The sequence below is a fragment of the Asterias rubens genome, chromosome 7 (genome assembly GCF_902459465.1).
Source record: "Asterias rubens chromosome 7, eAstRub1.3, whole genome shotgun sequence".
Lineage (NCBI taxonomy): Eukaryota > Metazoa > Echinodermata > Asteroidea > Forcipulatida > Asteriidae > Asterias > Asterias rubens.
Genome location: NC_047068.1, coordinates 8,858,231 through 8,873,792, shown reverse-complemented (window position 1 = coordinate 8,873,792; position 15,562 = coordinate 8,858,231). Strand labels below are relative to the sequence as shown.

Below are 15,562 nucleotides of genomic sequence, written 5' to 3'. Positions count from 1 at the left end.
GTTACTGTTGAGAAGCACAAAAATGCTCATTCAGTGCAGAAATTTTTTCCCATTCCAGAAATTCTGATGCATACACCATGTATGTACATCGAACAAATCACCCAAAAATAATTAGCAGTTTGTTTGAAGTGGAGAGAGTAGTGAGATATGCCCATTGAGATTGCAAAGCGTATGACTAGTTTAGTTTATGATTCAGCATGCTTCCCTAAATGGCAACAATTGACAGCGCTGTGTGCAATGCCAGGGCTAGATGGATTGGTACATGTAATATTCACGGCGTCTGAGTCACTAGGGAACAACTGTTAAAGAAACACAATTTCTTGTTTTACACAATTTATGGTTCACTGTCTTTGAACTTTTCTTTAAACTTTATTTTTTTTGAAGGATTGTCAGGGCTTGAACAAAAAATTGTATGTTTTATTTTATTCCATTTTTTTTCCTGGGATTGTTTGGTTTATTATTACTTTTTGGGTTTGACCCTTACACTGATGTCTCTTAGTTATTTTTTTATATTAATAGTTCATGCCAAAGAATTTTATACCAGAGGCATATTAATCATTATAAATGGTACCCAGCGAAGTGGCCCCATAGGAGCTGACCATCCAGTTCATGTAACATGCAGTCAGAGATGCACTACACAGCAGCAGTTGGAACATATGGTCAGGACAAAAGTGGGCGGGGCACTCTGTGCTTGCTTTATCGTTGTTAGGAAGTGTTCTCTTTGATGATTGGAGTGGGTTTCTATGGCCAACAGGATGAAAATTAACAAATTTCATTAACAAATTTGGATAATTTTTATAGAATTTATGATGAGCTATGGGTAAAGGGGTTGGGTACTTTTTGTACGACACAAAACACAACCGTCCACAGATTTACATTAAACTTACACGGTTGAAAGATAATGATGGTAGAAAGCTTCCCTGAAAATATTACGTGCTGAGGTGCTGTAATTTGTGAGAATGCACACAAAAAAATGTTTAAGCACATACAAAGGATGTCCTGAAAACAAATTGCTCTGTGATTTTCACTTTTTTTTTACTCTCTTAAAGACTTAGCGACTAATGAAGCTGAAACTTCTACAGGTGAATTTTGTTATCATTCACAGTGAAAAGTGATTCATGTCATGGCCAAAAACTTGATCTACAAAGAATATTAAAACCGTTCAATTGCAAAAGTTATTAGAAATAGTAATAAAAATGTATGATGAGCTGTGGTTAATTGCAAAAGTTATTACAGGCGATAGTTACCTTCAGGACCTGAGAAAATATATTCAGAATGAATTTATTTTGCTTCATTTCAAATAAACAACGATTGATTGTCAGACCAAAGTCTGAATATGAGCCTGATTAGGCCTGCATAAATAAATGTCATAGAATTTCTGAAGTTATGGTAAAAGCTAGAATAGATTGGGTCTGATAGTGCAGGCATCGTACCCATATTATGGAGACATCCCCTCATGCCCTTGTCTGTCTCCGCATAATCCTAACTCCTGAACGCAGTGAAATTGAAGTCTTCAACACGTACTTACCGCATCAATCCGTATGCGTCTTAGACTCTGCCCTCTTTGCTTCTTAAAAGCACTAGACATCTTTGGTAATTGTCAAAGACCAATATCTCAACTATGCAAAGAAATTCACCTGTGAAAATTTAAACTCAATTGGTCGTGAAGTCACAAGAGAATATTGGAGAAAAAACCAACCTTGTTGCACAAGTTTTGTGCTTCCAGATGCTTATTTTTTAGGGCTGGAAATCAAATTCAAATATTTTAGTGAGAAATTGCTTCTTTCTCAAAAACTACGTTACTTCAGAGGGAGCCGTTTCTCACAATGTTTTATATTATAAACAGCTCTCCATTGCTCGTTACCAAGTAAGTTTTTATGCTAAAAATTATTTTGAGTAATTATCAATAGTGTCCGGTGCCTTTAAAGAGAACAGGGATGTTCAGCGGACTTGCAGCCTTGTTTGTCTTCAAATGGCCCTGGATGTATCAAGTCAAGAGAGTAAGAGGAGAGAGATGGAGTCCTCCAGAGGTCGCTTGAGACATTTTTCATCTTTCCCTTCATCTGTCTTAAATAGTCTCCGTCCCATGCGAGGCTCCCAAGTCTCCTGTTGTACACTCTTGATTTGCAAAAGTCAACAAAAGGCCACCCCTGATAATTTCGGGAATAACTTCTGTATAAGTTCAAATCTAGTGAATTTTGTTTGTTTTACTTGGCACTCAATGCTCTCAAGAATAGCTTTTTGCTACTATTACTTTTTGTCGATATTATTTTCTTCTTTTTCTTCCTTCTTTTTTTGAAACTTTATTCTTTTATTCTAACCAGTAAAATCCCTTTAATATGTTTTGTATGAAGAAAAAAAACCCCACTGATACAAGCGAGAGCACAACCATAAACAGGGCATTAAATTTTACACTCGCAAATTATTTAAAATATTGGTGTAGAGCAAAACTGGAACCTTTCTTTTAATCCCTGATGCTATAATGAAATCGGACCTGTAGTTTTGTAGGTTTTTTAGCTGTTATCCTTGAGCCTGTCTCTTCACATGTCTGTAGTTGATTGATGGTAGTGTATAATGGTCTTCACTGATCGTCATCTTGATGTTGAAGCGCTATGAGATGAGGGCACAGCGTGGAGGTTGTGTGTTGTAGATCAATAGTAAGTCGGTGTTTGCATGGCGGGGGAACATTAGCACTGTCTTGTGGAACTTCAGGGGGCTGTATTTGCTCTGACTCGTCTTATCGTCCGAGGCTGGGACTTTACACTCGCAGATGAGAACACGGAGATGCTGTTGTCCATAGTTACAGGATGGTTAGATGTTATTGATCAGTGGGGAAATTTTTGAAATGTTTTTTAAAGAAGTTAAATTGTCCCGCTGTTAGTACAGACGTCATCCTCCTACATGTATGGGTATCCATTTTACATTTTGATGAGCCTTGTCTGATATTATGATTTAAAATTTAAACATAAATGTATATAATTTGTTTTTACCCTTTATGCATCGATGTGTATAAAGCACTGTATACTCGATACTTTCTGTGAAGAAAATCCACAGGCAAATCACCCGGGTGGGATTTGAACCCATGTTCTTTGCATAACACGAGCAGATGTCTTACCTCTTAACAAGACTATCGAGCTAGCCCAGTGGCTTGAGGCAGATTGAATCCAATGTGTACGCAGTGGGTAGTTCCACACAGGCAGGTTGCTACTTTTTGACTTTAGGTTGGCTATACCTAGTCTAGAAGCTCGCTTGACAGTCCTCGTGATCACTGTTTTAATACGCCAGGCTGGTTACTAAGTCAAGCATGTATTTGTACATGGTTCAGCCCTGGTATGTCCTTGTATTCTTTCGCTTGTTTTTCCCAAAGGCCAAATATCTTGCCTGTTCAAGTCCAAGATTGACACAGACGCTATTAGTGCATGTACATGTAGATCTGAAAATCATGAGGTACTTATACTTCTTTGAGTGGTCTCTCAGTCGGTTGTGTTTGGTCTGAATTGGTGCAAAGTAAGGTTTAACCCTAAATGTGAACATGTCGATATGCTTGGTTGACAAGGCGGCATCATCTCCACCTTACAGGGGGTTTGTCTTATTTAAGTACTGCCTATTTGATGGATCACCCATGCAGTGAGAATGTTGTCATAGTAACATGAACAAATCCTTCAGAACCACCTGCTGGAAACCGAAAGAAAAAAAAAAACGTTTCTCGGAGTGACAATAAATCTTGAACAGATTGTCATTGTCAAACATTCACTTAGCAGACGTTGGAATTGACATTTACATATTGATGATGTCAGGCTGCCGCCACCTCAGGCGTGTCTTTCGCATCGTGTCGTATGCTCGTCTGGATAGTATTCTAGTCGGTTCCCGGTTTGGGGTTACCAGCTAAGGTGTGTAGTAGAGTCCCAGCAGGACGAGCTCGTGGGGGGAGGCTGGTGCAGTGTGCATGAGCGAGCTTTGCCGACGACGCACGCTGACTCACCTGATGGTGGAGTGGAAGGGGAGGCCATGAATTTTACATGAGTTTGACATTTCTGAATCAATCCATACAATCCACATCACTTGCTTATTTATAGTAAGTGGATTTATAGTAAATTCAAATCGTTATGTTTCACAAATCCTTTTAAAAGGCTTAAACTAAGTCAAGCATCGTGTGGTTTGTTAGTTGGGATGAGTTTCTACAGTTATTTGTTGGACCTTTTCTTCCAGCCTGTTTCCCCCTTTTCCCCCCTTCTTTTTTTCGCTTTGTATTCTACAACTGATGATGCCAATTTAATTTCAAAACGTTTCTTTGTTTGTACACATGAGCTCTTCAGAAATGTTGGCAGCAGGTGTCATAACAAAGATATGAGCAAGAGACGAAGATGGGTGTTTGTTAAGAACTCTTGAACAAAAAATTGTTATAGCTTGCACAATATTATTATCTGATATTTTTAAGTATCACATTTGTTTTGCAAACAGTTATAGATAGATTGACAAATCATATATAAACTATATACAGGAACCGTCGCAAGTGGACTCTGGATAAATATCCTATCAGTCTCTACTATAGAGAGTATATTCCTGAACAAACGATCACCAGCAAATCAGAATGCATACAAAAGAATGGCTGACAAACGGATGTTCTTTTAATCAATCCTTAGGACTCCAGATGTTTAGCTTCGCTGTTCACTACTAAAAACCCATCTAAATATAAGAAAAAAACACAGTTGGTGGACTCGCTAATGGGTTATTGGTATGAATGCTTAGAAAAGGGCGTGCCAGCTGCTTGCGTAGAATAATGGGTGTGGTCATCTTTGAGCATTGAGCAAGCTTTGGGAGCAATATAACTTGGGTGTCACCCACTCATTAAACCCATGATCCAGCTTTTGTCTGCCTTTACAGACGCTCAATTTATTGCAGGATTTACCCTCTGTGCATTTGATTCTTTTAATATGAATTATATTATTCCTTGGGTCGATTTCACAAAGAGTTAGGAATCGTCTTCTCTCTAGTTAGGACAAGGATTAATATTCAGGTCTGCATGCTATAGTGCAGGGTTGGGACTCGTCCTAAGTCCTAAGATTAGTCTTTCTTAAGTTAGGAAGAGTTTTGTGAAATCGACGGCAGGTCTGAGCACACTTTTGAAAAAATATGTAAATTTATTGTTCATCTATTAATTTCATCTGCACCAATCAATTTTAACCAGGCTGCATGATTTAAACATTAAACCAATAATATCAAAAACACTACTATCATCCAAATCACATTGACTTTTAATGACTCACATGACTCTTAATATATCACATGACCATTTATATGTCACATGACCAATTAATCACATGACCATTAATCAATATTTCACATGACTATTAATATTCAACCAGTCATCTCAACCTAGTGACAGGTTGTTCTGGAGGTAGGGGCTGTTTTTTCTGCATCAGCTAAGAATAAAATCCTAAAAATTAATGGTGCGATACTTTTAATTGTTTTTAGAAGGCATTAAACCTCTCTTTGATGCCGCTTCAAAACCCGGCCATGCTTAATAAGCTACCAGTATTTATTTCTCCAGGTATAACTGAGACATTAAACAGTGCTTCCCAGGGGTAAATTGCTTTTGACTACATACATTAGTGTCAAGAACTGACAATAAATTCTGTAAGCCCTGAATCGAATAATCTTTATGAGGTAAAAGTTGGACATTTCTGTTGACCTCATTTCACTTCTCTCTACCCTCAACTAAGCTACTCACAACTACTGTGGCAATCGCCTGCATCGTTTTATAGTATGCATAGGTTTATCCTTAAACTAATTTACATTTTTGCAAAACAAGACTTGACACATTTGAAAATGGCAAAGTTGGGATGTGAGATTTTATCTCTGCTATTTTGTGTTTTAAAATGTAACAGGTGGTGGTTTAAAATAAAATGTGGTGCACATGTTACTGGGAAAGAAGTATTTATTTACTGATGAATATCCTCAAATTGGAAACTTTCTTGTCGGAGGAGGGCTTGAAGTCGGAATGAATTTTGGGACAATCTTTTGATTTGATGCCATTGCCTACATGTAATTCCAGGCCTTTAAACTTGGTTATACCATTTTTGGTAGTCAGTGGTGACAGTGTAATGTTCTATCCCTGGCTTGTAACCAGTCTTGTGTTGGGGTGGGGGGGGATGGGGGAACCAAGATAACAAATTATTGACTCTTGGTGAATGGTGTCTTGGCTTTGGCACCTTAATTAGATATGTGTATATAGGATGTGTGGGTTCAATCTTAATACCATTGGTTCAAATCTCACTCTGTCAGTAATCAAAGCTAACATTCAATCCAGCCCTGCTAATGCCACCTGCATTGCTCCATTGTAAAACACGCTTCTCCGCTTAGTCAAAATGCGCTACCCAACCCTGAGAAAATAACTGCATACTGACTCTTAGAAATCAAACAGAAAATAAATGAAAACTTGATTCTGTCTCCTCACTGCTATGTTTTTCCCAAATCAAAATTTCCGAGAGGCTGTCTTGGACACGCCCGTTGAGGTGAAGTCTCCTACAACCCTTGGTAAAAAAATGCATTAGGTGTCTGCATCACTTGTTGAAAGGAATTTGCAGTCCACTCAACAGCAATGAACAAAAACCAAAAGCAAACACATCCTAACCGGATTAAAGAATCCGGAATCTAACCCAATTACCCAGCGGAGCCTTTTTTGCCATGATGTTTTGCAGCGAGGTGGTGGTGTTAGCACGGCCGTACCATTGCTCTTTTTTTAACGTTACCATTTACTTTCCCATAAGGGGCCTATTTCATAAAGCTGCTAAGCTAACAAATTTCGCTAAGCTCATGAAAAAAAAACTTGCTCATCAGCACCAGGTTACCAGCCGACAAACACACCATGTAACATGCGTTACTGGTGGCTGGTTTCCTGTCAAATTTGTATTTTCGCTTAGCAGATGAATTTGTTAGATTGGCAGCTTTAGGGAATCGGACCCAACCTCTCCCCCCTGTGGTTCGCCTTTTTCCTCTTCTCACTCACTACACGCTTCACATTTATTTCCAACGACTACTTGCTTGGTTTCTAACCCTATCTCTAACCAGGTTACGTGATTCCTCCTCCTCCTTCAGCGTTCCCGATGACTACAAGGTCAACCCTGGCCCAGTAGAGGCCATCGCCCAGCACCCGACCGACGAGGAGAAGGTGAGGGCATTGAGAAACAAAACAAGTACATTACTCCACATTTATTTCACACTAACAGAATATTACAGAGAATGTCATTTCAAGGTGCACACATTACATCTTTTCAGAAGTAATACCATATTACATGAATTTGATATTATGTTGTGCAGAAATATCATCTTAATGTTATACATCCTGTCAGTATGGTCTTTAAGACATCATTTGAGATTAAGTGAGTTTATAAACTGCTAACAATTTATCCACAGCAATGATGATACACTACATTAATGTTGTTGTTTTATTATTCATCAAATCCAGCCGTTTTGCATTGCAAAAATATTTTGACTGAGCTAGATTTTGTGCAGAATGCTAGTATCGAGTAGCAATTGATGATTTTTTTAGAGGCAACTGAGACATTGTATGTAGCATTTTGCTTTGCTATACATGTACATTCAATGGAAAGGGTTTACTGCACATCTAAGATGACGGATTTTGATGAAAATATTTTAAATTCATACTGTAATAAACCACAAGGGAAACTGACTTGGTAGGTTGTAATTCATTTTAGGTATATTGACTAAGAAGCAGGATTTGAACCCTGAAACCTCCGGATCAATGTGCCAGCACTCTACCAACTGAGCCACCTAGCCCTGAATGTTGGCAGTCTCCTTATTTGTCAATAACATAAGATATACAGATGGATTGCACTAAGCGTCATCGTCCGCCATATTTAATGGAATGTGCTCGCATGCAATGCTATCATTGGCTAAGAGCTGTGCGTAGCGCGTACACTTATGCACTTTTGCATTGTGCACTTTTGCATTGTTTATACATCAAATATGGCGGTTGATGACGCTTAGTGCAATCCATCTGTTGGCAAAATAGGAAGACTGCCAAAATTAGGGCTACATGTAGATTAATCACGAGGTCACAAGTTTAAATCCCGCTCTTGTAAATTTTTCTTAGGTCAACCTCCAAACTAATATTTTAAATTCTAAACAGGTCAACCAGAAAACTAATATTTTAAATTCTAAACGCTTCTGATGAACAATTTTGAACACCCACAGTTTTTGATTGGATACAACCGGGGTCTGATTGTCGTCTGGCACCCGAAGGAACTGACTGCGGAAAAGACATTTGTGAGCAACCAGCAGCTTGAGTCTCTGTGCTGGCATCGTGATGGACTGCGCTTTACCAGCGCGCACAATGACGGCAGCTACTGCGTGTGGAATGCGCAAGATTCATCGGCGCCGGAGAAGGAACCCGTCATCCCATACGGTAAGGTTCAAATCCTAAGACTTGATCGGGATTTTGTCCCGATTTAGGAAATTATCATTGGTTTCCTCTCTCTTGTCTTCAGAGAAATAAGTGGAAGATGAAATGCAAGACAAGCAAGAAAGTAAGTTCTGTCTTCAGAAAGTGTTGGGAGACCAGTTTACCCCCCCCCCCTTACATATTTTTTAAGGACTTGTTCATCTTTCAAGATGGCAGCAGGTTGATTTCAATGTTTGTTTAGATCAATCTTCCCATCAAGGAACTTAAAGGTCCATTGATTGGAATGCCAGCAGTTCAACAACACCCTGGTTGGGTCTGATCATTTCATACGGTCAGGTTTTAGTCTTTAAGTCTAAATATCAAAGGTTTGATTAACAAAGCGAAATTCTTGAATAGAATATCAACTTTGACACTTCTCAGCACCAGAGGAGAACACAACAGTCACTCATTGTAAAGGGGTTGGTTTCTGAGAAGTTGGTAGATCTTGACCTACATCTTGAGGAATGCATTAAGTCATGTTAAGTGGTAAAGGAGAAGTAACTGGTTGTTGGTTTAACAGGGAATAGTGGATTAGAGCAGGTGCCGGGGTGTGGTGTGGTTTAGTGTGGTGTTGGTTGTGTGGTTTAGTGTTGTGTGGGTCAGTGTATGGGAATGCATTGTGGTTGTGGTTGGATTCCAAGAAGGTTGAACATATGAGAGGCTGTCACAGCGACTGGGATTAACAACCTAGAGGGGAGTGTGGGATGGGCTGATGCAGGGTTGGACAGGCATGAGCCTGAAGATCTATTGGTGGATCGGTATCATGCAGTCAGCTTTCTCATTACTAGTTTCTCCTGACAACAACCAGCAACGATCATCAGCAACGCATTGAAGATATTGCCAGATCCCAATTCCACATAGCTGCTTCAGCACAAAAAGTAGCTAAGCATAACGAAGCTATGCTTACCAGAATAAGGTTTACCAGCCAAGCTACCATGCCATGTGTACAAATTGTGACTGGTATCCTGCTCATTTCTGCTAAGCAGAAAATGTTGTGAGCTTTTTTTTCTTCTTGTTTATAAGCAGCTCTATGAAATTGTGAAAAGTGAAATCTTTGATGAAAAACATTGGTCAATGTAAAGTTGACGGCTACGTTAAAGAAAACATTTGATTGGTTTGTTAGTCGTCATATTGAGTGTCATTCAAGTGGTATGTTTGCATGCATTTGTACATTTGACCTTGCATGGTTAATAAATGAGCAAAACAAAATTGCATGCCCACATTTGTTAGCATTGGAGGAATGAGATATCAAAAATCTGTCAATAAGCCATTTGCGTGTTAGATTTTGAATATTGTCTGCTACAATGACGTGCTTGATCACAAGTTACCACTTAAATTTGAATTCCTCAGACTTTTGAGACAGTTGCTATGTCACATGATGCAGGGCAAGCTTTGGCGTAGTTACGGAAGAGCCAGTGAACAGTACACTCATACACAAGTCTGAATGGATGTGTGTAGCTTAATGGTACCAGGGTTTGCTCATCTGGAGGTTACTAAAAGCTTGCCCCAAACCATTGACATATGTAGCAACTGTCTAAGGAATTCAAATTTATGCTGTAACTTGGGCCTAGGCAAGTCATTGTACCAGACATTATTCAAATCTAACTTGCAAATGGCTTATAGAATTGATGTCATTAACAAGCATTGATTTTGGAGAAGATTGGTTTGGTTACAACAAAGATGTCCCTGCTTAGCATGTTGCATTGAGTTTGTGCAGACAACTGCAAGCTCTTTTTAGGTTTTGTTTAACTGTTTTTTTTTAATTCGACAGGTGTTTGGTTTTTGCATATTAAATGGATACACAAAATTAATTATGTACATTTTAACAATCGTCTGATCACGACTACATGTAAAAGGTCAAAAGTGCAATATGTATGGATTTCATGAAATTGCTTTTGCATATTTTGGAGCTCCTGGTGAACAGAGTTTATTGATCAAGAATGGGTCTTCAAAGCCTCTTTTTTTTTTATAATAATAGAAACATTCATTTACTTGTTGATTAAGACTTTCTTTTTCAAATTGATATAAATGCAATTTTCATTTAGTGACCTTTTGATCAATATGACTATGAAATTACAAATAATGACCTTAAAAGTACATTAACGTATCACTTAGCGGGCGTATTGTAATATACACTTTGTAGTGGGCAACCCTGGAAAAATACGACTATTTATTAATGATCGAGGGGTCTTTGTAAGAACGAGAACGAGATAATTTCATTTTGAGGTGTCATGCTGTCTCAACTAAAAATGGTTAACTTGGACTATTCCGTACAAATTAAGTCTGCATGCTGTAGCCTAGAGTTGGCTTTTGTGCATGCTAAGACACCCTTGCATTGTGGTTTATTGCATTGAATTGTGGCATGGCAAACTCATCGCTTTATTCTCTGAAAGATACTGGGCTCCTTACTGGTTAAAAAATTCATGAAGAAAAGGCGTCATCAACATCTCGCTTGCTGAAAAACTAAACTTTCATTTTTGAATCGGGGTTGAGTTATCAGGGATTCTTTTCTCAGCTTTTTTTATATTTTTTATTTTTTTTATTTTTTTTTACATGATTTATCACTGGTTTTCTTTTCAGAATAAGTAAAAGTGTTTTTCTTTCGTTGCAATAATATCCCAACCCCCTTGACTTTTAGCCTCACTCACCATATCAACCCTCATGTAATCAATCGTAAAAATATTCCTAACTCACACCCCGTTTTGTTCACTTTTATGTTTCTTACCCTTTAACTCTTTATGTTCCCTCCCCCCAACCTCACCAGGGAGCAAGAATAGTCCATTAATAGACGGGGAAGAAATGAATGGTAAGATATGATGTGCAAAAAAGAAAACACAAAAAGGAAGGGGAAAATCCTCTGAAAATAGTTCCGTTTGGTGGTTTGCTCTTCACCCTTGTGCTAGTCTTGGTTCAAGACTCTCCTGGATTTGTGCTACCAACCACGAACCGCTATCACCCGAGAACCGCTATCACAGGAGAGTCTTGACACATTCGTTAAATCTCCCCCCAAATAAAGGGGCGGGCTCTGCGGGAAACGTACGCACGCGCATTATGTTTCCCCCCGATTTTGGGGGGAGATTTAACGAATGTGCCAAGACTCTCCTGTGATAGCAGTTCTCGGGTGATAGCAGTTCGTGGTTGATAGCGGTTCGTGGCTGATAGCGCGTTGGGGGTGATAGCGCGACCTCTTGTGACAAATCCAGGAGAGTCTTGAACCAAGACTACCCTTGTGCCTGCTTTATCCCCCCCCCCCTCCCCCAAACCCACCCCATTACACACGTGGTCTAGGGATACCCACTTTGCATTGTTCATCATATTTGGGTTGTTGACACCCCGTAGTACCACCCCCACCCTGGAACCATGTGCACCCCTTCCATGATAAGCCTGTGCATCGTAATTGTCATTTAAAATTCCTGGTAACTGGGTTTACCACACACTGTCGGGTTACCTTTATTTCACAAAACATGCTCTTTTTGGCAAGATGTTTTTATTGAAAATATCACATCATCAATTTATAATTTTTTTGGCATGTGGTGACCAAAACATACACTTTTCTAACTTTGGGTTTCAAAATTGAAGGACAGATATCAAAATTCTGGTCCCCCAGAATTGAGCTCAATTTCTAATATTTTCCCCTGATAAAAGTGTAGTCTTAAAGGCAGTGGACACTATTGGTAATTACTCAAAATAATTATCAGCATAAAACCTCACTTGGTAACGAGTAATGGGAAGAGGTTGATAGTATAAAACATGGTGAGAAACGGCTCCCTCTGAAGTAGCTTTTAAAGAAAGAAGTAGCTTTCCACGAATTTGATTTTGAGACCTCAAGGTTAGAATTTGAGGTCTCGAAATCAAGCATCTAAAAGCACACAACTTCGTGTGACAAGGGTGTTTTTTCTTTCATGGAATCGTAGTTATCTCGCAACTCCGATGACCAATCGAGCTCAAATTTTCACAGGTTTGCTATTTTATGCAATATGTTGAGATACACCAAGTGAGAAGACTGGTCTTTGTCAATTACCAATAGTGTCCACTGTCTTTAAAACTAAAGTTTATGTCATTTCAGGAACCATAACACAATGTGGTAAACCCTACCTCGAGCACTCCTTTTTTTAAACTAACCCATGACACAAAGCTCATTCAAATCTGGACTCTGTTTCATTGAGCCATCAAGCAGAAAAAAATAGCACTTAGCAGGTATTTTTGGCTCTGTAATGAAAAATAAAGAACAAAACAAAAAATGGAGCACTGCTCATAACTATGCGAGCGCCATAGCATTTTGGTTGGAAACTTGTTCTGCTTAGCAAATATTTTTCTGAGCTAAACAAACTGCTGTGCTTGCTTTTATGAAATTGGGCCATGCAATCACAGTTTAGCATACACTGAGCCCAATCAGTTAAACTCGCTAAGCCCAATCAGTTAAATCCGCTAAGCATTAAGCAGTAAATAATGCTTGTCAAGTATTAGCAGGTATTCATCTGCGAACCAGTTACTGCTAAAAGTCTGTAATGTGCTTAGCAAGTTTTACTGCTGACATTTAGGTTCATTTGAAATATTTGACAGTGTTTGATTTGGTGCCTCTGGCTGTTACTTGTGGGTAGCCGTTACACCAATGCATGTTAACATGGTGATTTAGCTGTTGCAGCAGAATGGGCGACTTTTGGACAGTCCTTTTTCACACTTTTTGCCACTAGTGTGCATGGTCAGATCTACTCGGGCAATACTGAGCATGGACATATGCATGCTCGGGGCCACAAACAAATCCCGTTTTGTCTGCTGCCTCTAGCATCTCAAAAGTTTCCCATTGTCATTACTCCTAACAGCATGGAATATTGTATGCAGTAAGCACTGTTGTTGGTTTTTTGGGTGAGATGGTTTATGGCTGGTATTACATGAGAATGATGATCACATGTATCTGAATGAATTTAGTGTGGAAGTGGTATGAAAGAGAAGCAGTCAGCATGTGTATTTATTTACTTGATATATCAATTGAGTTGGTGTTTTTCCCTGTTTATCGTTTAAGCAACATTTTGAAACAACTCTTGAGTTTTTAAATCAAACTTACTCAAACTTAATGTCTTGATTTATAATCTTATGTGCAATGTTTTCCTAGATGTGTAAGATTTACATGTAGAGTGATGTAGACCCTTCCCACACTGCTGTGGGAGAGAGGGTTTACATCTAATGGGGGTCCCCCATTGCCCCTTCTCTTAAAGGCAGTGGACAATGTTGGTAATTACTCAAAATAATTATTAGCGTAAAACCTTACTTGGTTGCGAGCAATGGGGAGAGGTTGATAGTGTAAAACTTTGTGAGAAACGGCTCCCTCTGAAGTAATATAGTTCGAGAAAGAAGTAATTTTCCTCAGTTGATTTTGAGAACTCAGATTTAGAATTTGAGGTCTCAAAATCAAGGATCTGAAAGCACACAACTTCGTGTGACAAGGCTGTTTTTTCTTTCATTATTATCTCGCAACTTCGATGACCAATTTAGCTCAAATTTTCACAGGTTTGTTATTTTATGTATATTTTGAGATACATTGTACAGTGAGAAGACTAGTCTTGGACAATTACCAATAGTGTCCAGTGTCTTTAATCCTTGTCCCTCCCTGAGGTTCCAGGTGAGGTACATGTAGGCCAACTCCACAAACCATATCAACTATTAGTGGGATTTTTTACCACAAGAACCTTGACACTTTGATCAAATCCTTCGTCTCCTATGGTCCACTGTCCTATACTGTCGGCAGCTTTAAAATAAAAAGCCAATGTCACTTTCTTCCAAAATCTTGCTTTGCCTCCGACTCTAAAGCCCTTTCAATGGAGAAGTTTATCAATGGAGAAGTTTATCAATGGAGAAGTTTATCTTTGTGAGGCCCTATGAGTAATGGCTAGGGCTTTGGCTACAGCTTGGACTTTTCCCAAGGGCGTGCTAAGTATACTTCAATGCGTGATGGTGCGGCAACGGAGCCGTTGCTTTAGCTACCCATTAGAACGCAACCTTATTTTCTGTTGACTGTGTTTTTATGCAACCCTGTTTTTTTTTTAATGATCTCTGCAGGACCATTCCCGTGCAAGGCCATCAGTAAGCTGAAGTACCTGACAACCAAGAGGTAGGTTTGAGACGATCCTTCCCAACCTTGTCCAAGTGGTGCCATGTTTTTCCCAGATTGCCTTGCTCGATCATTCCCAGTGGTGCCATGTTTTCCCTGATTGCCTTGCGGCGTACTCGGAGCGCGCTATCAACTGGTCCCCTCTTATTTGCATCTTTTAGGGTGAACAAGTACAAAGTATCACTCATTTGGGTTGGATTGGGTATAAATACATGCAGTCTAACATGTGCGCACTAAGTAGTTATCTGAGTTTCTATTTTTGCTTTTTTTTTGCTTTTTTTTCCCCTCGAAAAATTCTGGGACATTGTTAGTCATATTCTATATGTATTGGTTCAAGTTTTGAAACGAGCTGTCACAGTCTGAAAATGTTTATAAGCCTAGCAGGGGGGGGGGGGGGGGGGGACATTAAGCACTAAACATCTTACCATACATGGTGCCTCCCAGCCCCTCATGTTGCATTGAGACCAGTCATGACTTCTGAATTGCTCAATTGGGGGCATGTTAACAAGAGGAAACGGTTTACTATGCCCCAGGGAACCATGAGGGGGAAATCACCCAGTTAGGGTTATTGCTAGTGATCAATTGGCTTAATATCCTGTGTTGGTGGAAATCCACTGGTGGAAATCCAGAGCGTCAATTGATTTCGGTAAATAAAAAAAAAAAACTAGAATTAATTCTCCTGGTACTCGTTAGACTTCAGGATTTTTCTTCATTAGAAGTTATTATGCCTACAAATGTTCTTGAAAGAAGTAAAGCAGTATTTAAAGGGAGTAGGGAATCAACCACATTTTGGTACATTTTGGTTTTACATTGGGGATAAAGAATATAGTTTGTGTTTTTGTCATACACTAAGCACTGTATACTCTGTACTTTCCCAAGTTTTGTGGAAACAAATCCACTGGCAAATCACTCGGATGGGATTCAAATCACTCAGATGGGATTCAAATCTCTCAGATGGGATTTGGTTTAGCGAAATAATGTTTTCGAGT

General features: G+C 39.1%; 1 protein-coding gene across 6 annotated transcripts in view; it reads left to right on the top strand.

Annotated features, from left to right (window-relative positions):
• Window positions 1–15,562, top strand: part of LOC117292477 (LLGL scribble cell polarity complex component 2-like) — a 101,843-nt gene that overhangs the window by 53,750 nt on the left and 32,531 nt on the right. For 4 of the 6 annotated variants that reach the window (XM_033774527.1, XM_033774528.1, XM_033774531.1 and 1 more), the window contains exons 7-10: window positions 7,072–7,171; window positions 8,218–8,428; window positions 11,229–11,270; window positions 14,522–14,573. In XM_033774527.1, coding sequence (XP_033630418.1) covers window positions 7,072–7,171; window positions 8,218–8,428; window positions 11,229–11,270; window positions 14,522–14,573 — 405 coding nt within the window. The remainder of the gene's footprint in view (window positions 1–7,071; window positions 7,172–8,217; window positions 8,429–11,228; window positions 11,271–14,521; window positions 14,574–15,562) is intronic. The other 2 variants (XM_033774529.1, XM_033774530.1) reach the window with 2 other exon arrangements.